General features: G+C 46.4%; 1 protein-coding gene across 15 annotated transcripts in view; it reads left to right on the plus strand.

Moving 5' to 3' along the window:
• SRCIN1 (SRC kinase signaling inhibitor 1) overlaps positions 1-26,075 on the plus strand; it is a 400,436-nt gene that overhangs the window by 310,732 nt on the left and 63,629 nt on the right. For all 15 annotated transcript variants that reach the window (XM_048518254.1, XM_048518251.1, XM_048518247.1 and 12 more), the window contains 4 exons: positions 982-1,811; positions 11,375-11,467; positions 13,129-13,172; positions 17,778-17,956. In XM_048518254.1, coding sequence (XP_048374211.1) covers positions 982-1,811; positions 11,375-11,467; positions 13,129-13,172; positions 17,778-17,956 — 1,146 coding nt within the window. The remainder of the gene's footprint in view (positions 1-981; positions 1,812-11,374; positions 11,468-13,128; positions 13,173-17,777; positions 17,957-26,075) is intronic.

Here is a 26,075-nt window from a genome sequence, read left to right on the forward strand (position 1 = left end):
TAGGCTGGCCTGGGCTGCTGGACTTGATGTGCATGCACCTCAGCGAGCAAGGAGGACTTGGCTGGCAGGCCTGGTGCCTGTGCTCCAGCTAGCTGCTGCCCGGGGGGGGGCGGGGAGGCAGAGGCGGCAGAGATGCTAGAGAGGTGCAGAGCGGCGCATGTGGGACTTGCTGCAGGCTACAGCAGGCTGGCCCCTGCTCAAGGGGGTTATTCAGGTTAAATTGCTGCGTTGGCACTTTGCAATAAATTAGCTGGTTTTGGGTTACAATTTGGGCACTCGGTCTCGAAAAGGTTTGCCATCACTGCTCTAGGAATTTCCCTGTGTCTTTATGGTTTTTACTACGGAGGTTATAGGAAATTTCTAAAGTGTCACCCAGAAGTGACATCACATCCTCCCCAATCTTCATCCTCCCTGGGTGGCACCCTCAGAAGCTCTCAGAATTTGCTAAGGCAGTGCTAGCAAACCTGTGAAAGAGGTAGAAGAAATATAGTTCTGTGCTGTTGAGAGGGGATGCCCAAGATTAGCTGCTGTTTTGCAAAGCAGGGGGGCGGGATTATCAGGCACGGTGCCTATGAGGATTTTAATTTTGGCTGTTCACATGCAGGTCTTTGTATCTTATACACCTTCCACAATGGCTCCATGCCATCACTGAAGTCTACACATTACCTTTTCCATGTGCCTGCCTTGAGGGCATTCAGTCAGATGTCACTGGGAACTCAGTTCTCAAGGGTATGGGGGACTGCATTGGATTGAAATGGAATTACACAGTGAGAAGGATCTTAAGCCCCACCCTTGTGTGCACTTTTCCTAACCAGCAACAGCCCTGAACCTGTTTTCCTCATGGGGATATGTACATGAACTCTGCTCAGTAGATACATAGCAGTGCACAGCAGAATGGTTAGTCTTTGGCTTCATTTGCCTCACCTCTAAGGGGCACCATTCTAACATCCTTGTCTTCTCCCCAATCTCTTGTCTCTGCAGAGAGAGATGGTCTACTCCTCCAGGGAATCCTCCCCCACCCGGCGTCTGAACAGCATGTCCCCTGCTGCTCACCTCACCTCTGGCTCTCCTCCACCTGTGCTCCAGTCATCCTCCCCGTCCCGTTCCCGCATGTCTTACAGCGGTGGGCGCCCACCTTCCTATGCCGGCAGTCCTGTGCACCACGCAGAACGCCTTTCCAACCTGCCTCCAGCTCAGGGTGTATCACCAAGCCCGAGTGCTATCTTGGAACGTCGGGATGTCAAACCGGATGAGGATCTGGCTGGGAAGAATATGGTGCTGATGAAAAACGAAGGCCTGTATGCTGACCCCTATGGAATGGTGCATGAGGGACGCTTGAGTATTACATCGACTCAGTCATTAGCAGGGATAGGAGACCCGTTTGCCTACCCTGGAGGACTCTACAAGCGGGGCTCTGTCCGTTCGCTCAGCACCTATTCAGCCGCTGCCCTCCAAACAGAACTGGAAGATAGCTTATATAAGCCCAATGCACAGATCTATAGTGATACTTATGGTCCGGGGATGGGCTTCCGCTTGCCTCCATCATCACCCCAGAAAATTGCCGATGGACGGCTGGTGGATGTTCAGCAGAGCCAAAGTCCACACAGCCCTTACTCTGGGCCTCCAAGCAGGTCCTCGCCCGTCCGCCAGACCTTCCGCAAAGACTCTTGCTCCTCAGTATTTATGGAAAGCCCTGTCAACAAACCCCGAAACCCAAGCTCTTCAGGGCCTTCAGATCTCTTCCCTGGACCTGGGGAACGCCCGCTTTCTGGGTTCAGCTCACCAGTGCCTGTCAAGGATACGGAAACCAGGTAAGATATGGGTCTATTCACTTCCAGTGAGGTGGTGTCAAGGGCGTACTGCCCAGGGAGACATATGGGGCCGTGGTGGCGAACCTTTGGCACTCCAGATGTTATGGACTACAATTCCCATCAGCCCCTGCCAGCATGGCCAATTGGGGGTCAAGTGTTCCCAGGGTGCAGCCATTTAGTCACGTGGCGGTAGAAAATCGCCACCCGTACCCCTCCTCCTTTCCCCCCTGTGATGGTGATTTTGAGATGACCTGGTGCAAAAAAATGTTGTTTGGTCATCATGGTGGAGGACAGTCGCCCATGCAGGAAGGGGGGCATTTTCCCTAGACACTCCTCTGGGGGCTGTTCTCAGTTAACTCTTTGATCAGAGCCCAGAATGTGGGACTTATATGTTTCAGATTTCAAAAAAGGCATGTTTGTAGTCCTCTTGGCTGTTATCGCTAAAGACCTGCAGTGATTCTGTCTGGTTAATCCCTGTAAATGTGGGGATTTCTGAAACAGAAAGAAAAAGGGGAAAAAACCCTTCATCCCAGAAAAACCAGGTAGCCAAGAAGCTTGACAAAAAAGCTTATTAACAGAATGAATACCAATGTTTCACATAGCTAAATTAACAGAACTTTCATATGTGATGAATTGCTTAAAAAAATCATTAAGATTTGAATGCATTTTTCCCACTAAGCCTTCTTCAGTGGTACAAATTGTTAGTACACACATAGAAATACAAAATACAGCATTTCTGACCAAACTTTAAAGTACACACAATAAGTAGGGCCAGTTTATTAACTAAGCAATACCCCTTCAGTATAGGATCATCTAGATCAGTGATGGCGAACCTTTTCGAGACCGAGTGCCCAAATTGCAACCCAAAACCCACTTATTTATCGCAAAGTGCCAAGATGGCAATTTAACCTGAATACTGAGGTTTTAGTTTAGAAAAAATGGTTGGCTCTGAGGTGTGCATTACTCAGGAGTAAGCTTGGTGGTAGTCGGTGGCTTAAGCAACCGTGCAATTCTTCCAATGGGTGAATCACGACCCTAGGAGGGTTTACTCAGAAGCAAGCCCCATTGCCAGCAACCGAGCTTACTCCCAGGTAAAGCATTACGCTTTAGTTCTTCACAGGAAAACCAGTGGGGTTTAACAGCGCTTAACAGGGTTACCTACACTGCTTCCCCCAAACTAGGTCTTAGGTTTAATGCTAATAATTGAGCCCAGCGACCTAGGCCAGCCTAGGTGTGTGTGGGGGGGGCACTGTTTGTGCGTGCCCATAGAGAGGGCTTTGAGTGCCATCTCTGGCACCCGTGCCATAGGTTCGCCACCACTGATCTAGATAATGCTCTTTAGTACAGCATAGATTAGGACCATCAAGAAACATTTTTCAGATTATTCGTGTGTGGGGGGGGGGGGTTGTGTCATCAAATTACAGCTGACTTACGGCGACTCTGTAGGGCAGTGGTGGCGAACCTATGGCACAGGTGCCAGAGGTGGCTCTCAGAGCCCTCTCTGTGGGCACGTGCGCGTAGAGTTTGTCATGTGGGGGAGGGAAATCGCCCCCCCCACACACACACACATCTAGGCTGGTTTGGGCCGCTGGACTTGATGTGCGTGCACCTCAGCGAGCAGGGAGGCTGGCTGACCTGGTGCCTGTGCTCCAGGTGGCTGCTGCCCGGGGGGGGGGGGGGGCAGAGATGGCAGAGATGCTAGAGAGGCATAGCGCATGTGGGACTTGTTGGCTGCAGCAGGCTGGCCCCTGCTTGAGGAGGTTATTCAGGTTAAATTGCCGCGTTGGCACTTTGTGATAAGTGTATTTTGGGTTGCAATTTGGGCAATTTTCGGTCTCGAAAAGGTTCGACATCACTGCTGTAGGGTTTTCAAGGTAAGAGACCAATAGATGTGGTTCACTGTTGCCTGCCTCTGCATCATGACCCTGGTATTCTTGGAGGTCTTCCACCAAAATACTTGTCAGGTTCAACTCTACTTAGCTTCTGAGATCTGGTAAGGTTAGGCATCCAGATCAGGACAGATTGTGTTTATATCAGGTCCAAATATCTCAGTAAGCAGTAAATCAAAGCTCTGTGGTTGTATCCACATTCAGGACAATCTGGGACCATCATACCTGCAAGACTGCCTTAAGAACATAAGAACTAGCCTGCTGGATCAGACCAGAGTTCATCTAGTCCAGCACTCTGCTACTCGCAGTGGCCCCCCAGATGCCTGTGGGAGCTCACGTGCAGGATGTGAAAGCCATGGCCTTCTGCTGTTGCTGCTCCTGAGCACCTGTTCTGCTAAGGCATTTGCAATCTGAGATCAAGGAGTATCAAGATTGGTAGCCATAGATCGACTTCTCCATAAATCTGTCCAAGCCCCTTTTAAAACTATCCAGGCTAGTGGCCATCACCACCTCCTGTGGCAGCATATTCCAAACACCAGTCACGCATTGTGTGAAGAAATGTTTCCTTTAATTAGTCCTAATTCTCCCCCCCCCCAAGCATTTTCAATGTATGCCCCCTGGTTTTAGTATTGTGAGAAAGAGAGACTTCAATCATATCCCCCCTCAGAGGTCTCCTCTCCAAACTAGAGAGTCCCAAACGCTGCAGCCTCTCCTCATAAGGAAGGTATTGCAATCCTTCAATCATCCTCGTTGCCCTTCTCTGCACTTTTTCTGTCTCTTCGATATCCTTTTTGAGATGTGGTGACCAGAACTGAACACAGTACTCCAAGCGTTCAGTTCCAAGTACTCCAAGGTTGCATCACTGCTTTATATAAGGGCATGACAATCTTTGCATTTTTATTATCAATTCCTTTCCTAATTATCCCCAGAGTTTGCCTTTTTCACAGCTGCCTTGCATTGAGTTGACATTCCCATGGAACTATCAACTAAGATGCCTAAATCCCTTTCCTGGTCTGTGACTGACAGCACTGACCCCTGTAGTGTGTATGTGAAGTTTGGATTTTTTGCCCTTATGTGCATCACTTTACATTTTGTTACACTGAACTGCATTTGCCATTTCTTAGCCCACTCACCTAATTTATCAAGGTCCACTTGGAGCTCTTCGCAATCCTTTGTGGTTCTCACCACCCTACAGAATTTGGTATCATCTGCAAACTTGGCCACCACGCTACCCACCCCTACTTCCAGGTCATTTATGAATAGGTTAAAGAGCACTGGTCCCAAAATGGATCCTTGGGAAACACCACTCCCTACATCTCTCCATTGTGAGAACTTCCTATTTACATCCACCCTTTGCTTCCTGTTCCTCAACCAGTTTTGAATCCATAGGAGGAATTTCCCTTCTTATTCCTTGAATGCTGAGTTTTCTCAATAGTCTCTGGTGAGGAACTTTGTCAAAAGCCTGTTGGACATTGTCTACTTGTTCCCCCTTATCCACATGCCTTGCCTGATATGTTCCCAAAGAGCATGACACTCTATGAACAACAGCCTTCTGGTGATCCCTAGCCCAAAATGTCCATCTGTCCTCTATGACAAGAGTCTTCTCATCCCAGCCTCATGGAACACTCCATCCAGTGAGATCAGGGTCCTTTGGGATCTGTCTCACTTCTGTAGGGGCTACAAAACAGAGCTGTTGCACCAGGTTTAAAGTTGAGGGCCACAACAAACATGATCCATCTTTGCTGGCTGAAGTCGTTAAGGGCAACGCATGGAACAGACGAGACGCAGCGATATCATCCGGTGGAGAGAAGCCAGTGGCGATATAGTGTGATCCGTGGATCTGGCTACTCTGCCGAGCTGGTGTCCCTGGCACCTTTTATTAGAGTTTTTGGGAAGGCGGGAGAGCGGGAGAATGATTGTACAATACATGAATCATAGGGGCTGCGTACGTGCGGGAGGAAACGTTCCTGTCTGGGCCTAATCCATAGCTGGGGGTATGTACCTTTTGTCCCTTTGTCCAGGACATCTTGTGACCTGTGAGTCATGGGGGTCTTGTGACAGGTGAGCGTGTGCGCCCAGAAGGCAACAGATGGCGCAGGCATTCCTGTGCTCTTTCTGAAGCTCTGCTGGGTTCGCTGGCTCACCCCTACATCTGGCCTCCCTTCCCCTCTCTTTTGTCCTGTGGACTAGGGGAGCCCGGATGTTTTTAGATTCTTTTTGCTTTATTATAGTTGACCCATGTTGGCTGGGTGTTTAAGGTGTCATTATGTTTTATTGATATACTGGAAACCACTCTGAACCTGTGAGTTATAAATCTAGGAAAGAACTTTGTAACTTAACAGTTTGTACCCCTGAGGAAGCCCTATTTATTTATTTATTTATTTATTTATTTATTTATTTATTTATTTATTTATTTATTTATTTATTTATTTATTTATTTATTTATTTATTTATTAGATTTTTATACCGCCCCATCCCCGAAGGGCTCTGGGCGGTGTACAACACAAAAGAACAACATAATCAATTAAAACATTTAAAAGCAGCGAAACCATAAAACATGTCTAATAAATATAATAAGTTACAATAAAATAAATGGCGTTCAGCAGTCTACTACTATAACCCCCACCCCTCCCTCAAAAGGGGGGAGCAGTGGCGTCCAACGTTCCAATTCTAGAAATTCCCTCCCCCTCCAAAAGGGAGGAATGGGCGAGTGATCCTAGGACTGACAGTTGGCCTAGATGTCCAGGAAGGCCAAGAAGGGGAGGAACTTTCAACGGCTGGTTCCTCCAAAGGCCCGGCGGAACAACTCCGTCTTACAGGCCCTGCGGAACTCAGCGAGGTCCCGCAGGGCCCAGACAGCTGGAGGGAGAGCATTCCACCAGGCCGGGGCCAGAGCCGTAAATGCTCTGGCCCGTGTGGAGGCCAGCCGTATCGCCGAGGGGCCAGGGACCACCAGTAGATTGGCCTCTCCTGATCGAAGAGGCCGTGCAGGGACGTATGGTTTTACTGACTGTTTGCAGTTTATTAAAGTTTGGTTAATTTAGCATATGTGACTTAATGGTATTCATTCTCTTAATATGGGAAGCTCAACACACACATATCAGTGCGCTGTGTGGCTTCCTTGTTTTCTTCATCTTTTGCTCCATTTCCCTCAGCTTCTAAAGCTCCCTGTCTACCCCTTACTGTTAAGACCACCAGTTCCTAGGCTCTGTAAGGCCCCTTCCGCACATGCAGAATAATGCACTTTCAGTCCATTTTCACAATTGTTTGCAAGTGGATTTTGCTATTCCGCATGGTAAAATCCAGCTGCAAAGTGCATTGAAAGTGGATTGAGAGTACATTTTTCTGCATGTGCAGAACGGGTCTAAGACGTCCCTTTTCCCCAGCCATCCTTTGTTATAAATCTTTCTTTTATGCCCTTTTCCCCTCAGCTTGCTGTTCAGCTAGTTCACTGCTCAAGCATCCTTACTCTGTTGCCTCTTTGAAGCCTTGCTGTCCATCTGTATCCCCAACAGCACACAGCCCCACATTCTTAGCCCTGATCTTCTCTCTTAATAGCTGCTTAATATTCTTTAGCTGACATCTTTTCGCTGAGCTGTTGGACCAATGGTGTATTGCTCCAATGTGCCTCATCCATTCCCCCTCTCACCAATGGAAACATGGGGGAGACTCCTTTCCCTGTTCTTTAGATACAAGAAGATGTATTCAGGCAAATTAGATGGCAGGATAAATTTTCACCTAATTTTGTGTTCAGTGTTTCTGTGTCTACATCTCCCCAGGAAGGATGGCTCTTGCTGTCAGTGGAATTGTCAGGGGGAATGATTGGAGCAGACCTCATTAGGATAACAAAAAGATAAAGAGGAAGGAATGATTAGGAACAGAAAGGCAGAGAAACAGGGAGGGAGGGAGGGAGAGGGAGGGAGGGAGAGAGAGAGAGAGAGAACAGGTGGAGGAGAGTCAAAAGAAGCCCAAGAGGTCAAAAGAAAGGCAAACTTGGATGTGTCAAAAATTAATGTACTAGAACTTGGATGAGAGAAATTTCTCCTACAGAACCGTCAGGGAAGGATAGCTGAAGAGGGCCTTTGGGGTGGACATTGTCGGGAAAGAGGAGGCAACAAAATTTTGTACTGGATGACATTATAACTGTTTTGTTTTGTTTCCTTCTTTTTTCCCCTTCTCCTTTCTGAGGTTTTCAAAGGTTATGGCTCTCAGAAGGAAAAAGGTTGGCGCCTTGCTTAAGATCGTCAGAAACAGCCTTGACATAATGACTACATTTTATTGGCATAATAGTCATTGACACCTATAGGGCACCACAGCTTTTCCTCTTATTCTTAAGAGACAACTTATTTCCCACCACCCCACCCCCCGCTCGAGTGTCTTGGATCCAGTGTGGTGAAGTGTCGGACTAGGACCAGAGAGACACACATTCAAATCTCCACTCATCCATAAATGTTGTCAGTTGACCTTGAGCCAATCATGCTTTCTCAGCTTAACTATGTGACACACTGTTGTGAGGACAAAATGGAGGAGGGGAGAATTACATAGACTATCTATAGCTCCTTGGAAGTGGGGTGGAATTTTTAAAAAATCATAAAAAATCATTGGAGTCCAAATTATATCTTATGAGGGATCACATGGACATCTTTTAAGGAGTCACGTGGGGTGACTCCATGGTAACATGTTCTTGAAAAACTACAGATGTGAAATCACTGTGTCAACATTTCCACATCATCTCTACAAGTAACATCATTTTTTTCCCCACAACTACATTTTACCCAATTTCACATTTATTTTTTCCTCACATCCTTCTTGGGTTCACAGCATTGTGCATTCCATTGTGAATTCCATGATGGGAGTTTCATTCCCTAGCACAAATGAGTTGATTTGGATTAGGACCTTCATACTCTACTCCCCCCATTAGCAGAATTTTTCCAAACTGACATGGCCCAAGGGGGTGGGTATTTGACCCACTGAGGAAGCAACATGTACTGATGGGCTGCATGTATGTTTTCCCAAAGGGGAAATTTGGGGCTATTTTAATTCAAGAAAACAGTATGGGGAAGTTAAAGCCCCCTCTTACCATGTACCATAATTTAGCCACTGGGAATTAAGTTCCTAGTAAAAAAGGGGGGGGGAGGGGGAATACACGTCTAATTGTGCAGACCTGGGAGAATACAGGAAAAAAATATAACCTGGAGTTAGAGGCCAAGGTCCCAAGATTTTCAGCCTGCGCCTGCATTTGGAATTCTGGCATGGCGTGTTGGGCGAAGCAAGGCCTGCCACAAAGTGATTCCCATAGCTTAACTTCAGTAACAAAGTGCAGATCCTTGTGCTGTAGTGGCAGCTGTTGCTGAAGCAACATTTTTTTTAAAAATCGGCACAGCCAATCAAATCTCCAATAACCAGTCAGAAACTGGCTCCACCCAGTTTCTAAAAAGACACTTAGTGGACTCCTGAAAAGGTGTCAGCAGGCGCTGTGATGCCCCTGGGCACCAATTTGGGGACCTCTTCTCTGTGGAGACTTGGTGTGACAAGCAGGGAGAAATAGGAGCAGCAGTGGCTTAGGAGGTTAAGAGCTCGTGTATCTAATCTGGAGGAACCGGATTTGATTCCCAGCTCTGCCGCCTGAGCTGTGGAGGCTTATCTGGGGAATTCAGATTAGCCTGTGCACTCCCACACATGCCAGCTGGGTGACCTTGGGCTAGTCACAGTTCTTCTGAGCTCTCTCAGCCCCACCTAACTCACAGGGTGTTTGTTGTGAGGGGGGAAGGGCAAGGAGATTGTAAGCCCCTTTGAGTCTCCTGCAGGAGAGAAAGGGGGGATATGAATCCAAAACTCTTCTTCTTCTACTCTATGATGTTTGCAGTTGTAACCTCAGCTTATGGGTTCAGTAGGGCAGAGCTGGGAAGAAGTTTTGCAACTAAATTTTTAAACAAAATATAGCACGCATCAAGTATTAACATTTAACATAACAGTTCAAGGTCCTGTTTAAGTTTCATTTCATGTCCCTCTAATTACAGTCTGATAATGCCAAGTCCATTTCTTCCTGCAAGTAAGTGGCTCATGAAGACTCCAGATGCTTGGTGTGCTGGATTTGAGATGATGAAGGTCCCCAAAGAACTCTCACCAATTACACACACAAAGCCCTGAAACAATAAATTCTAACATTTACAAGATAACAAAAATAAACATCTCCCTTCCCATTCATTTCCAATAACATTGCATTTACCTTAAACAAGGTGTTAAGAGCTTATAATAATCTATCAAGGTCCAGCCTGGTAACCTTGCTTCCGCTAACTTCATGAGTCTAAAGCCTTCTGCTTCTTTCAGTCTCCACCTCTTTCTGGCTCATCCCATTCTTAACATGGGTTTTACATGGTGATATAGTATCACCCCATATGTAGTATCACCCCATAATGTGTAATTTCAGTCTAAGCATGCAAGTTATTTATCTGAGTCTAGGTGATGAGATCGTAGGAGAAGATGTTGTCAGTGTTTGCCCCTCAGTCCTGGAGCTTCATTTTTATGAAAATGTTGTCAAGTTCCATATCCCAATTCACATCCAGAGATCTTATTTTTGCTGTGATTACTCCTTGAGTAACCTCCCTGTTCCCAATCTGGGCTTGTCAAAAACATGCTCCCCCCACCCCCGGTTGATCTCTGCCTAGCCACCAGGGCGTAGGTATAGATTTTTTTATGGGGGAGTTCGGGGCGAGGCCACACCCCCACGCGTCCCTGGGGCATGGCCATACCTCTCTATGAGCAGCAGTGGCGTAGCAGGTTAAGAGCTCGTGTATCTAATCTGGAGGAACCGGGTTTGATTCCCAGCTCTGCCGCCTGAGCTGTGGAGGCTTCTCTGGGGAATTCAGATTAGCCTGTGCACTCCCACACATGCCAGCTGGGTGACCTTGGGCTAGTCACAGCTTCTCGGAGCTCTCTCAGCCCCACCTACCTCACAGGGTGTTTGTTGTGAGGGGGGAAGGGCAAGGAGATTGTAAGCCCCTTTGAGTCTCCTGCAGGAGAGAAAGGGGGGATATAAATCCAAACTCTTCTTCTTCTTCTTCTTCTTCTTCTGCTTCTTCTTCTTCTTCTTCTTCTTCTGCTTCTTCTTCTTCTTCTTCTTCTTCTTCTTCTTCTTCTTCTTCTTCTTCTTCTTCTTCTTCTTCTTCTTCTTCTTCTTCTTCTTCTTCTTCTTCTTCTTCGTCCCGGCCCTGGCCCCAGTGGGTAGTATCACCTGGGTAGTATCATCAGGAGAATCTCCCAAACAATCCCTGAAAGTTTGGTGCTGCTAGCACAGGGGAAGGGAACCTGCGGCTCTCCAGATGTTCAGGAACTACAATTCCCATCAGCCCCTACCAGAATTGCCAATTGGCCATGCTGACAGAGGCTGATGGGGTGTCCTAATTCCTAAACTTGCAGAGTCCCTGGTCTTAAGCCACAAAAACTCACACCCCCCTGCAGGGCCAAAAAAACCAAAAAAAAGCGGCTTTAAACCCCCACAAACAGAGGGTGGAGCTTCGGATATGCAAGGGGGGGGGTTGAACCCGAGGGGAAAAAACCCTTACCTACGTCCTTGCTAGCCACCATGCCAGATTGCTTAGCAGAGATGGTAAAGACAGAGAAATGCACATGCCCACCCGATATCTGACCAAGTTCCTCTTTTTGTTCATTAAGAGAACGAATGGAAGCGATGGAGAAACAGATCGCCAGTCTGACAGGATTGGTGCAGAGTGCATTGATGCGAAGTTCTGATGCAGAAACCCCCAGGTAAGAGGTTGCAAGGGCATTGGGTTTCCTTCTGCTCTTTCAGTGGGGTTGGTAGTAATGGAGGGATTGTCTGCAGATAGGCGCGTCGCCTGGTGAGACTGTATAGATGGTACAAAACAGAGCTGATGCAGTGGCTAAACGTTGCCAATTTGACAATTCCACCCAAGCCCACAAAAAATCTCATATCTTGAGACAGAAGGACAAGCTACCCTGGGTAAACAAGTAGTTTACTGAGAGGATATTTGAGTCCTGTTGAAAGTAAGTTGAATGGGAGCCCAGTCTATACAGTTTGGACACATTGGATATTACATTTCATAATGAATATAGACTTTTCCCATAGACACCACAAGCCTCCTAGGATTTATTCGAAGCCAATGACAATACCATAAACTGGCTTGCTTGTGGATTTTCTGCATTATATTAGAGACTCTATGGTCCATTCTGCACAGCACAAATAAAACGTCTGGGGGACGTTTTAAATAGAGGCAACTCTTTTTTTTGTTCAGACAGCAGAAATGTCTGGGGGATGTTTTAAAAAAGCCACCTCTCATTTTTTGGGTCTGGACAGGACAGGCATCAGAGGAGAAAATAGTATTTTTGCCACGTGACCATTAGGATCTCTGGTCAGTTTCCGCCTCAGCTAACGCACAACATTTTGTGTGCTGTTGAGGGGATTCTCCCTACCTCCATTTGTGAGGTGTAGCAGTTAAGAGCAGGTGGATTCTAATTTGGAGCACAGGGTTTGATTCCCCACTCCTCCACCTGAGTGGCAGAGGCTTATCTGGTGAACCAGATGTGTTTCCCCACTCCTACATTCCTGCTGGGTGACCTTGGGTTCATCACAGTTCTTCGGAACTCTCTCAGCCCCACCTACCTCACAAGGTGTCTGTTGTGGGGAGAGGAAGGGGAAAGAGTTTGTAAGCCACCTTGAGTCTTCTTACAGGAGAGAAGAGATATAAGGAAATACCTAATATTGTTGGGTGGAAGCCTGTGAAGGAGGTGAAACTGGCGGGAGATCCAAAGCGATTCGGTTGAGGAAAGAGTAAGAGACGCCTCCTGAGCATTACACAGCCAGGCTGAAGGTGTCTTGCAGACCACTTTGGGGGGGCAAAAAGTCCACCTTTTAGCATCTACAAAATAAGATGGCTTGTGCTGAAATAAGATGTCCTGAGGATGTCTTGGGAACCCAGAAAGCTTTCTTCTGCATTGTGACCAAAAAAAGGAGCATGCCATTTTTTGGGTGGAGGAGATAACAGTGGTGGTGAACCTTTGGCACTCCAGATGTTATGGACTACAATTCCCATCAGCCCCTGCCAGCATGGCCAATTGACCATGCTGGCAGGGGCTGAATGAAGCCAATGTAGTCCCATAACATCTGGAAGTATAAAATAAAGTACCGCTCCCTACAACTTTGGCGCTTAGCATCCATGCTGGTTACCACCAGTGAGAAACAGCTTTGAGGTTCAGGGTTTGTATGCAGAGTGTTAGAACAAACCTAGCAATAGAAACACCAGAGTAACACATGCCCCTTGGTGTTTCCTTCTGACACATGGGTGAGGTCTGCCCTGGCTGGTGGTGCACACTGTAAACTTAGTAGTTTAAGGGAACTGTCGTGCATGAATGATATGCCAAGCTATCTAATCCCTGGAATTTTCTTGCAGTGAGAGGACAGAAGGAACCAACGGAGGGACACCTCCATCAGCACGTAAGTGAGCATCTAGCATCAACATCCACTTATCTAGAGCTCTTCGCTGCACAGTGGACTTGTACTGGGGTCTCTTCGCGTTTCTCTGTTTACATGTGAGGAAGCAGCCCACAGCCTGCAGTACAGTTGGTCTGCTGAACTATATTGGACCTCTGTTTCTCCCGGTGCTCTTAACTCCACCCACCAACAGCCTTAAAGGCACAGATCTCATCAGTAGTCCCAAGGCTAGAGCTGATATTCTCTTCCCCTCTGTTCCCCTCCACTCTCTCTTTCTCTTTCTCTCTTGCTTGCTGCTACTGCTGCAAGAGAAGACAAGAGAAAGGCTTGTTTTAAGATAGAAGCTTGTTGCAAATAAAGTTTTAAAAAGCCCTCCCAATCATTGCAGAGGATGGAAATAGAGCAGGGGAGGTGAAGTGGAACCAAAAAGAGTCCCTGTTTGTATTGTTCTTTGTAAAAGTCAACTCTGTTGTTATTATTATATTGAAATATTGATATAGCAATGTGAGAATTTAGGGAAGCAGAAAGGGAACTGGCAACACAGAAGTGTGTAAGCAAGGGGGCAAGGTGTGGATGGCAGTGCAAGCTGGCCGTGGGTGGAGGGAAGGGACAAAGTTGTGCTCTGTTGCAAATCTTCCTGCTCTGGCAGCGAGACAAATTAGAAGTTGCACAAGAAGTGGTCTCACTTGCCACAGAGAGAATAGAAAGTGAAAGCAGGGCTCCAGAAAATAGATCCGTACAAAAAATCTTGTTGTGACAAACATTCGCCCCCATTGTGCACCGGTCACCTTGCATATAATCGCCCACAGACTTCAGAATGACAGGAAGCAGATTCTTTGGGGGTATCTTTCCAAATCTGGACTTATTATGAACATGCTGACAACAGCATAGATAGTGTAGGAGAGGTGCTGGAGATTAAATAGAATGCCAGAACAAAACAAGCAGCATAGCAAAATTTTGTATGTTGCTATGATGGAAACCCATACATTAAACAGGAACAAATTTTAATATGTGACAACAATAGAAAAAGTATATATTAGACTCGTCTAGGGTTGATTCCCCACTCACATTTAAATGCGTGCTCATCACTCCAAATATCCAGGTTTCCAGCAGAGTTACCCACTGCACCAGCACCGAACACGCAGTCATCCAGGTTCTGCCGCCCCCCCCCCCCCCCTGTGTTATTTCAGAACCTGGAAGAAAGTAGACCTTTTGAAAAAACATGCGGCCAATCTGGAGTGGTGGGGAAGTTGGGAAGTGAAGATCAGATTTAAACTCCCGCCCTTCGCAGTGGGCGTGGGAGCACTCCCATCCAATCAAGCCATATGGCCCGGACTGTGTAGCGGTAGCCAGTGTGTCGCGCCAGCCTTTTAAAAAAAAATTTCTCGGAACAAAGATCCACGTCGATCTGAAGTGACGTGGGGCCAGTTCCCTCACTGAAGAAATACACAGCAAGGCAGCAGTAAACCTTGCATTTACTTTAAAACGAATCCACGTGGCTACATTTCCCTGTTTCCAATCATGCAGGGAGACTTAAGTAGCATTTTTTCCCAGACTTAAGCCAGCAGTACCTCTATGGCACAGTTGATTAAGTGTTTGGCTGCTGGGCAAAAGGTTGCTGGTTCAAGTCCAGCCGGGGAAATGTTGTTTTAATGAAATACACAGCAACACAGGGAGAGTTAAGTAGCATTTTCCCCAGCCTTAAGCCAGCAGTGCCTCTATAGTGTAGTCAAATGAGTGTTCGGCTGCTGGGCAAAAGGTTGCTGGTTCAACTCCAGCTGGGGACAAGTTGTTTTAATGAAATGGGGAAGTGTATGCTTGTGTCTACCTTGCATTCACTGTCTTAAATGATTACACACGAAGGCACGTGGAAGCTGGGCTTTGTTCTAATCGCCCGTCCCTATGTAGCCGTTCTGCACCTGCTCGCGGAGATATGGATCCAAAGATTCAAAGATTTTTAAAAATCCCACCCCAGCACAACGCAGCAGCCAATCAGGATAGCCCCTGAGCGGATTGCGCGTTTGATCAGCTGGCAGTGGGGAATCCTGCATGGCTGCCATGGTTCTAGAGCAAGGGGGTAGAAGCTGCAGTGGGGAGCATGAATCCATGCTCAAAAGCTCCGATTCTTTTCAAACCAGTTTGAATCGGGATCCATTTTTGAAGTGGGGAATTGACCTAGATCTGCAGAAGAGAAGGTGACAGAGCAGAATGTGGATACAGATTGTTACTAGAACAGAGAGAATGTTATCAGATCCCATGTCACAAGTTTAGTATTTTCTTAAGGAAATTTCATATTTATTAAGAACTTGACACCTGTACACATTAGCTTTGAACAGGAAATTGAGAGCCCAAGAGTGGGTATGCAGTTTTCTTCCAATAACAAGAAAGCAGAAAGACCTGCTACCTTAGGATTGTGTTTTTGGTCCTCCTAACCAGTGGTGGGATTCTATTAATTTATCTACTGGTACCCCCACCCCTGTACCACACACTCCCCTCAGCAGAGGGGGCTTTTAGAGCCCTGGAGCAGCCTGGCAGCAAGGTGACCGGCTGCTTTGGGACTTTGAAAGCGCCCCCTCTCCCCTTCCCCTGGGGTGGTGGAATTCAGCCGATTTGGCAAAGTCAGCAAAAAATTAGCTGCCAGTTGTGCCAAACGGATGCAAACCGGCTGAATCCCACCACTGCTCCTAACCCACCATTTCTGTTGCTTACCCTCTCCCTTCCCAAGCTGGTATATTATAGCTGGCACAAGAGGAAGGTAGGCAAAGGTCCCGGGGAGCAACAGACAGCATCAGAAGCACTTGATCCAAATTTGCTATAACCAAACATTTTTAGCTCAACAGAGGAGTGTTGAAAAGAGGGAATTTTGCAATGTCCTCTTGTCCATCCTTCCTTTACTGCTTCCTGATTATGGAAATTATGGACCTGCCACTGGGTTTCTTGCAATCTTATATCGCATGCGGTTCTTTTCAAGAGTGGCAGTTCATTCACACTTTGGGCCTCTAATTGTTAATTGGGCATGTCCTCGACTGAAAGGCAGGCATGTGTGAAACTGGTTCATATGCAGCATGATAGGGAGTGATGACGGCAGGTTTCATGTTGATCTGCGAGCTGCGAATCTGTGCATCCCGCTACTTCTACTAATTAAGTCCCTAGGCATGATGCAGTAGAATTTGGAAGAGGTGTGATCTGTAACTTGGAGGGTTTTGTAATATACAGTAGTTCCATAAGCAGGACTCAGAGAGCGGAAGGAGAGGGTGGCCAGTTGTGGGTTGGAAAATTCCTGGAGATTTGGGGGTGGGGCTTGAGAAGTTCAGGATTTGGGGAGGGGTAAGAGAGCAACTCAAGAGTAGGTGGGTACTGGATGGGGTGCCCCAGCTGCTGCTGCCCTGCTACCCTTCACCTCTTGACCACTCTTGTCTACCTTGACCTGATCCAGAGGACAGCCACTGCCCACCCCCACCCCATGCCCAACTTCACCCTCAGGCCTGTGCCTGAACTCTCGCCATCCCCTGAGTTCCTTGGGGCATGTGCCAAGTGCCCCAGCATGCCTGCCTCAGTGCTATTTATTGTAGATATGCCCCTGGGGCACACTGTCACCTTTCCTGCTGCCCGATGAGTGTTTTTAGCAAGCGGGCAGGGCCAGGTGACACTTTTGCCCACCAGGACTTTTGTTTGACTGTTGAAGACCCAATTGATTGCACAGATTTTTTTTACAAAAGTTGCTTTGGCAGTAGCAGCCACCATAGCACAAGGGACTTCACTGTATGACTGAAGGTAAGCTGTGTATATGCAGTAAAATATTTTTAAGCTTCATGTTCATTTTAAAAGGCATCCTATTAAGCAGAGCTCCTGCTTGACATGTTGAAGACTTATTATGAGAATTATATGCAACCTCAGTCCCTACCTCTTGTGACAGTCATTTTGTCATTGAACCCAACCCCCTGTGTTATAATTTCAAAGGTGCCCACAGATGTAAAACAATTAGAAGAGGAAGAAGTTTGGATTTATACCCCTGTAAGGAGACTCAAAGTGGCCTACAAGCTCCTTTCCCTTCCTCTCCCCACAACAGACACCTCTTCCTCTCTTCACAGCAGACACCTTGTGAGGCAGGTGGGGCTGAGAGAGTTCCGAAGAACTGTGACTAGCCCAAGGTCACCCAGCAGGAATGTAGGAGTGCAGAAACACATCTGGTTCACCAGATAAGCCTCTGCCACTCAGGTGGAGGAGTGGGGAATCAAACCCTGTGCTCCAAATTAGATCCATCTCCTCTTAACCACTACACCATGCTGGCTCTCCAGGGGTTAGGGACCCCTGGACTAGAAAGACCATGAATCTGATCTAGTACAGTTGCTCTTATGTTCCTGTTGGAGATGGGAGCCAGTAATGAGACCAGTACAGGGTACTCACTTCTTGAGTAGAAAAAGACTGATAAAAACCAAAAAACCCAGTTGGCTGCAGTTCTCTGTGCATGCAGACTGGCTTACCTTTGTGCAAAAACCCAGCAGCCTTTTCTCTGGAAGTTCAGACAGCAAAGCCTGGAAAGTTTTAGACTGGATGACCTTTCATAATCATGTTGTCATTGGATACCTGCTCTTGTGTTTCTTTCAGCCCCCAGCCGAAGTGGTGTTGGGACTCCTGTGCCTGGCCCCCCACCTCCATCTGCAACTGGTACCCCAGCGGGGCAGCCCACGGCCATCACCCGCCTGCACATGCAGCTGCATCTTCATGACCTGCAGCACAATGCTAGCGACCTCCGTAACCAGCTGCAGCAACTCAAAAAAATGCAGGTAAGCTGAAGCAGCCTTACCCTGCATGGCCCAGAGTTTGCTCCCTGAATGTGGATGTACACTCTATGGAGCCCCACGTCACTCTGATCTTGCTGACATGGACCGTGAATATTCCGGAAAATGGTTTTTAGAGGTCCTAGTGGGTTCCATTTATGAAGGGGGGATCATCTGGATAATGAACTGGTGCTGCTTCCTTTGTATGTTTTAAAGCTTTGGTCAGGAATGGTGTATTTTGTATTCTGAATATTTTACTTTATAGAATCATAGAGTTGGAAGAGACCACAAGGGCCATCAAGTCCAACCCGCTGCAATGCTGGAACACACAATCGAAGCACTCCTGACAGATGGCCATCCAGCCTCTCTTTAAAAACCTCCAAAGAAGGAGACTCCAATTGTATTTTAACAATTATGACACCTGAGTAAAACCTTGTGGCCTAAATGCATTTGGTTTTAATTATTTTTTTTCTATTTATAAAGTATGAAAGTTGCGGATAATTTATCATATAAAACCCATTGCTGTTCATTCTGTTTTTAGGCCTTTTGTCAACCTTCCTGATTACCTAGTTCTTCTGGGTTGATGTTTTTCATCTCCTTTCTGTTTTGTTTTTTAACCCGGTGGGGGTCCCCATAAGTTGACTGCACCTTTACAGCACTTTGCATGCACACAAGCTGAGGCTGGAGAAAGGTGGTATCTTCTTTCTATAGGAGTGCATTAAAAACAGCAGTGGCATAGTGGTTAAGAGCAGGTACACTCTAATCAGGAAGAACCGGGTTTGATTCCCCGCTCTGCCACCTGAGTTGTAGAGGCTTATCTAGGGGATTTAGATTAGCCTGTACACTCCAACTCATGCCAGCTGGGTGACCTTGGGCTAGTCACAGTTCTTCTGAGCTCTCTCAGCCCCACCAACTCACAGGATGTTTGTTGTGGAGTGGGGGAAGGGAAAGGAGTTTGTAAGCCCTTTTGAGTCTCCTATAGGAGAGAAAGGGAGGGATATAAATCCAACTCAAAAATGCAGTGTGTGATAGTGTCCACAGAACAGCCGCTGTCATTTTTAAAGCAAAGTTTCTGGCCTGTATGGTTCTAACAAGATGTTGCGTGGATGGTGCCTCTGATGACATCTCTGAAGCCCGACAGATGGGAGACTTAAGATTTCCAGGGAATCTTGCCTAGTTCTTTCTCCTTACCCATACTAGTAAGACTTGACTATATTATGCAAAATAAAAAAAATGCCAATTTCCTTCTGTTGTAATGTATGGGTTGCAGAATTCAGCTCCTCTTATCACGAAATATGAATCATCTAGGCACAGCTCTTAAATGGGATTTTAATCCCAGCAAGCACAGGGTACAGGTTAGAAACTGTTTACCTCACAAATTAGAAATAGTTTCTTAGTCAATGAAGGGGGGGTTAATAGATACTGTGATTATGATTTCCTCTTCAAAAAGTAAATTTTATAACCAACAGCCTGGTCATATATGCAGGGAACTGTGGTGGTAGAATGGATAGCATCTCTTCCAAACTGCTTAATCTTCTTTTAAAGCCCATCTGTTACCCAAAATGGTGCAAGTCTGTCCCTTTTAGAGTGAAGGGATTAACAAGAGCAGACTCATGGCTGTAGCAAAAGGTTGGGCAAGCTCAAGAACTTTGTTGCCTATGTATATCAAGGTCAGCTTTTGCAAGAAATCCTCAGGAGAGCAAAATAAAGTTTAACAATGTCATTAAGGCATAATAGGGGTACACAAGAACACAATAATCAAAGCAACAGAACACACACAGTCCTAGGATATAAGCAGTGCTCAAGGGATAAGTTTGGAATAAATGAAGGGAATTTGAGGAGTAAGGGTTATAGTCACCTGATCTTGGAGCGGAAGGGTTTGATGGACAGAGCTGACGGACCCATGCTTAGCTCTGGTAGAAGAAAGATCAACATGATGGGGACAATATCAATAGACAGAAAGGTGTCCAAAGATATTGAGCACTAGCTATTGGGACAGGGGGCCTCTTATAGAGAAAAATGGGCCCTCGGGGTTATTCAGAGTAGCCCTTAATCTCTCAGGATAAAGGAGAATCCTGCCTCTCCGGGGAAAGAGAAGAGACAGACATCGACCTTAAGTGTTGAGTTGTTAAACTAATGCTTTGAGTGCTTAGCTTGATGGACTAAACATATTAACATTCGTCTTTGTAGGGTGGATATTCCAAGGCTGAAGAGGGGAACGATATCCAAGGCATTAATCCCTTTAGGAAGGGTGTGAGAAATGTGCTTTGCAAGGCAGATATGGATGAGGGGAAATCCAGACAAGGTTTTACTGTCCTTGTGGGTATACTAGCCAATGCAGAGAACGAGCTGCCACATTTTGGCATGACACTGCTGGATCTCAGCCCCCTCCCTGTTCTGTTTACTTCAGTTTAGACTCCATAATTTTATTTAGTTGTACAGAGTAAGAGAAACAAAAGAGAGATCCCTGCTCTCGAAGATTTCCAATCTTAATGTAGACATGGCTAAATGGGTAATCAGGCGGTATGGTCATAGAAACATAGAGCTGGAATTGACCCCAGTGGTCATCTAGTCTATCCCCTTGCAAAACAAAGGGAATTCACCACTATCTCCCACCCCCTACTTCCCCAATGACCCTTGAGAGGATAAGATGGGCCAGAATTCCTTGCCATTTGAGCTGGAGAGGAGGCCTAAGTCCAGTCTTTCTTCCTGGCTTTTTTTAAGAGTATGGAAACAGCCCTGCTGGATCAGGCTAGTGGTTAGCTAGAGCAAAATCCTGTTTCACACAGTGGCCAACTGGCTGCCCAGGAGGGCCACAAAATGGCACAGAGGCTGAACCCTTCCACTGACATTGCATCCAAGCACTGATCTTGAGATGTTTGCCATGCACTTGGTTCCTCTGTACAGGGAAAAGCAGGCAAATAAACTATCTTTGTACCTCCAGCTCCTTCACCGCTGTGGGCTTTTCTTCTTGCTAGCCATGCTCACCAGAAGAGAAACTCTGCTCAGCAAGGAAGGGAGTATCTGGCACTGGAACAGAAAGCCAGATGGCAGCTGAGCATCCTGAGCCAGAGATTCGATTTCGCCATCCTTGACCATGGGAGGCTCTTGTGTTTCCTCAGAGTTGTTTAGCTCCAGAGATAATTAACGGTGACAGCTTGTTGGAAGCTGGGAAGTGGTGAATGGTGTGAGAGGGTGGGATGGCAAAGGCTCTCCCCTGTCTGTCCCAAGATGATTTTGAACTCTGGAGAACTTGCCATGTCCGGTCTCTGAACCGCCTCTTTCCATCATTGTCAATTACATGTGGAATGCATTGCTTCATTGGAAATCCTGAGGCCTCGGATGATGAATGCTTTAATGTGCGTTGGGTTAGGGCTGGGCTCTGCAAGCTTTTACAATTGCAGAGCCAAACAATGTCAGAATTCAGAGCAAGAGACTGGCAGGGAGCTGCTGTAAGGAAGTTTGACCACATCATTGAAAATATACTACTTAACTTTACTGGTCGCTGATATGTGGATTAATTATCCATAAAGTTTTCTGCCTCCCAACCCCTGGTTGTTACAACAGAAGTGATAAATATACACAAGAGCACCTTATATGTTTAGTTTTATGGTCCTCTCATTTGGAACAGGTTGTTGGGATTTGAGAAATACAATCATCCCTAACAGGAGAGGCACCACGCTGAAAAAAAGAGAAACAAATCCTTTTGTATTAATCATTTAAAATTTATTACAAAGTCTTACTGTTTATGGGGCCATAAAAGGTGTTCTCAAGGCATAACCTAACCTGGGGGTTAGCTAGCCCCTTATTTACTGTATACTTATATTTATGTAAAGAATGTTTGTGTTTGAGACATATCATTGTAAGGGTATACAATTATAGTTGTAGTAAAATATCATTGTGAAGGCAGGAATACCTTTGTTTTTATTAAGCATTATTTAAGGAAACTGTGTTTCACAGTATTTGCGCCTTAAAGGTACAGAATATTCTTTTTGATAGTTCAGTGCACCGGCATAAATCTGTACAAGGTCTGCTCTTGAATTCCTGGCAGCAGTTCCCTTTTTCCTTTCCGTAAAACAGCTCTAAGTTGCCCTTGAGTGCCACCAAAAAAAACCCCCTGCCATTCCCTTCACATACTGGTTGTTTTACCAACCCAGCTACCCCACCCACCTTGGCATACTTTAATTTAAAGATTTATTTTTAAACAGACATGTTAGGTTCTGTACTGAGCTATTTTTGACTCTAGAAGCCATGTTTCAGACCCATAGTCTTTCAGGCACACAAAAAGCTTGATTTAGATGTGTAGATCATATAACATACATATGCATGACTCATTTGCTAAACAGAACCGATGACGAGAGCTTTGACTCTCGAAAGCTCATTCCTTAGGAATCTTGTTAGTCTTTCAGGTGTTGCTAGACTCAACGCTTGCTCTTCATTTTTCCCCATTTATTTATATCCTTCTTTTCTCCCTGGTTGGGATGCAAAATTACTTAGAAAATCATTCTCCCTTCTGCGGTTTTCTCACAACAACAACCCTGTGAGGTAGGCCACGCTGATGATTTGCGGCAGACCCAAAATTACCCAGCAAGCTTCCATGGTAGAAGTGAAGATTCAAACCCAGGTCATCCAGGGTTCTAGTCCTCCACTTTGTCCAATACAAGTTTTGATCTACTGGTCTTTTTTTGAGGCAATAAATTTCACATAGGAATTTGAAAGGGTCCAAATGGATGAAATTATCAACAACCCTTTGGGTCAGATAGAAATTTGCTAGGTGTTAAGTCAGAAAATTCCTGCTGTGGTTTTCACCAGGAAAACTGGTTGTTGTGGGTTTTCGGGGCTGTGTGGCCGAGGTCTGGTAGATCTTGTTACTAATGTTTCGCCTGCATCTGTGGCTGGCATCTTCAGAGGTGTATCACAGAGGGAAGTCTGTTACACGCTGTGTCCAGTTACACTGTGTAACAGACTTCCCTCTGTGATACACCTCTGAAGATGCCAGCCACAGATGCAGGCAAAATGTTAGGAACAAGATCTACCAGACTACAGCCCCACAGCCCGGAAAACCCACCACAGCCAATTGAAACCAGCCATGAAAGCCTTTGACAATATATTGTGTATATTGCGTCCAGATGTGCAGATGCTTTTCTGGTGAATAATCACAGGACACATCTTTGAAAGTAAATGGGCCGCATCCCTCTTTATTTTTACAACATCCTTAAGGCAGAATCTGGGCCATCAAGAGGAGCACATCCGATCAGCAGCGGGTCAGCACCCCTGGCTGACCCCAGCAACAACCCCAATCCCTAGTGGGGAGGACAGAGAGGTATAGGGCCACCGGGGTGTCCACCCTTTGTGACCCCCTAACTGCTGGGCTGTCAGGCTCGAATTGCAGAGGCCTCCGTGGCATGCACCATGAGCCCGCCCCACCCCAAGCCTCTAAAGGAGGCCCCCCAACCGCGAGGAGGTCTCCCCACAAGGATGTGCTCCTCTGCCCAAACTGCCAGGGCTGTGACGAAAAGCAGCCCTCCCAGCCCTTAAAAATTAGGGAAGGCAGGTAGGTCAGTTTTGCTCCAGGTGTTGAAAGAGGCTGGAGCAACCATGTGCTGCCTAATGTATAGGGAGCGTGCTCCACCCTTTTTCATTTTGTGCACATCACGCGAACAGGGCCGGGTGGGGCTCAGCCGCCCAGCCGGCCCAGGGCACGCATGCTCACAGCTCCGGAGCTCACCATTTGCCCTGGCCCCTGTCGCAATGACATCCTAGTTGAGTCTAGTGCTGTTATTTGTTGTTGTTCCGAATTTTTAAAAAGAGAGAGTCGCAGTTTGTTTCCTAGACAACTGGAAGAATTCCAAGGTGTACATACTCTACTCAATTTTAGTCCATGTATTTAAAAAAATCCTTTACTCAGAAAGAATATCTAGACTATCACTATAGTAATGACAGTGGTTGGCCTAAACATGACAAGAAATCTGGAATGCAATTAAAGAGGGGGAAAGCAAGTCATGGAATAATCATAATTTGCTGTCTATGTGCAATGAAGGAGTGTATATATCTCCCCTAGGGATGAGCACTATTTTTTCATTATTTTTGAATTCAGGTTTTATTGGACCTGAAAGTGTTCAGAAAAGCCGAAAAAAGCTGAATACTGATAAATGGGGGGGGGGGGGGGTTTCCAGCTTTTTTTCCTAGATATTCAAAAAACCCAACTTTATTATGGCTATGGGAGATTTGAGGGGAGGGGCTGTTTTTCAAGGTAGGGGCACCACATTTGTAGCATACCTCCAAATGATTCTCCTGCAAAAAATTCCCATAGTCTTTAATGGGCCAATGTCACACCAGAGGGGAAAAAAGTTCCAACCATTGACTTCAATTAAGGGGATGGTTAAGAAAATGTTTTGCTCCAATGGCTCAGAGGTGTCTGTTTTCAAGATTTACAATTTTACAGCACAGCTTTTGCTGTCTCTCTTCCAGAGAACACACAGAATTTGTGAAGTTTGGGTTGGGGCGGGTCCAATTCTAAGGGCCAAAAAGGAATCCTTGCTAGGTCTTGAGTGCCCCCCCCCCACCTGCCAACAGGCCAAAGACTAAAAGGGGCAACAAGCACACTTCATTAAAAAAATAAAATAAGTACATTTATTTATTTAAAAATAAATTATTATTTCTAACCATTCACTGTCTTCATCTCTGGGTAGCAGGCAGGCAGTAGGAATCTAATGCAGTCAGTCATGGCTCCAAATATAGCACAATCAAAACACCAGCTGCAGTTAAAGGCAAGCAATGGACTCTCTGAAAAGTCTGTCTGGATTGGGATCTGCTGGAACCAAATCTCCTTTTTACACACAGAAAAACTGAAAAGAAATCCAAGCCCCTCCCGCCAACAACCCTTCTGTAATTGGCCAAAGAGCAGTGTGTTATCCCTAACCTGAAATCTAACTTTCTTCCCCCTCTAACTTTCTCTAACTCTAACTTTCTGTCCCCACTTCCATAGGTTATTGCAATTCACGTTAGAATTGCAGCAGCCTAGCAAAAAGGCAATGCAAAAAGAATTGCTGCCATTGGCCAAATAGGAAAGCTCCCTCTGTCTCGTTTGTTCCTTCAAGATGCTTCTCCCCCTCCCTCCTATTGTCCTGGAAACCAGCCAAAGGGCAGGAAAGAGGCAACAGGAGATTGCTCCTTTCAGAGCAATCCAGCAAAGGGAGGGGCTCTTTTGCCAGCCCAGCAGAACCCCCTGGAAACCTAGCAGAGCACCAGCCAAGGTACTTTTAAAAGGGGAGGTTAAAATGTAAAGCCCAGTTGCCAGCCCTGCAAAGGGCTTTAAATGTTCTTTTTGGAATTAAAAAAAATCCCCCCCCCTGCGCACTGACATGGGTTATAGAAAAGACCCCCCCCCCGCCCCCCAAAAAAAGGTTTTGGCTTTTTGGCTTCCTTCTGTGACATCATTCCATATCAGACCTTCATTGTCCCTGACCCTCCACCAGCATGAACAGGGACAGTAACTTTCTCCCAGTTCTACACTTACAAATTTTTCTCTAAGGACAATTGTACAAAGAATTCAAGACCATGAAATTACAACATTATTTCCACACAACCCAAGAATTTGTTCCGCTCAATTCTTGGGCATTCAGTACAATCCCAATTCATCTGATCTTTCAGATCTTGAATCACCCATGAACTTTCCCATCATCTGTCCTTTCCTGAGGCAGAGAGGGCAACAAACAGGGCAACAAACAAGGCTTTCAGGGACCTAGCAGCCGGGTCCCACTCCCAACGTGACATCTCTTCAGATGTCATGGAGAATGAGAGTCTGGGTGACAGAGGGTGCCAGTCTGAGGAGGTGGAAGATGCTCCCTTAGATGGGACCCCTTCCTTAGCTGGTGGTCAGATATCCTCTCGCACTGAGGATACCCCTCGGGGAGGTGGGGGGCTCCTTGTAGTGGGTGATTCGATCATCAGGAATATAGAGAGTTGGGTTTGTGACAGGCGTGATGACCGCATGGTGACTTGCCTGCCTGGTGCGAAGGTTGCGGATGTCACGCTTCGTCTAGATAGGCTGTTAGACAGTGCTGGGGTGGAGTCAGCAGTGGTGGTCCACATTGGTACCAATGACATTGGGAAATGTAGCCGG

This window comes from Sphaerodactylus townsendi, linkage group LG15 (assembly GCF_021028975.2).
Source record: "Sphaerodactylus townsendi isolate TG3544 linkage group LG15, MPM_Stown_v2.3, whole genome shotgun sequence".
NCBI classification, from domain to species: Eukaryota; Metazoa; Chordata; class Lepidosauria; order Squamata; family Sphaerodactylidae; genus Sphaerodactylus; species Sphaerodactylus townsendi.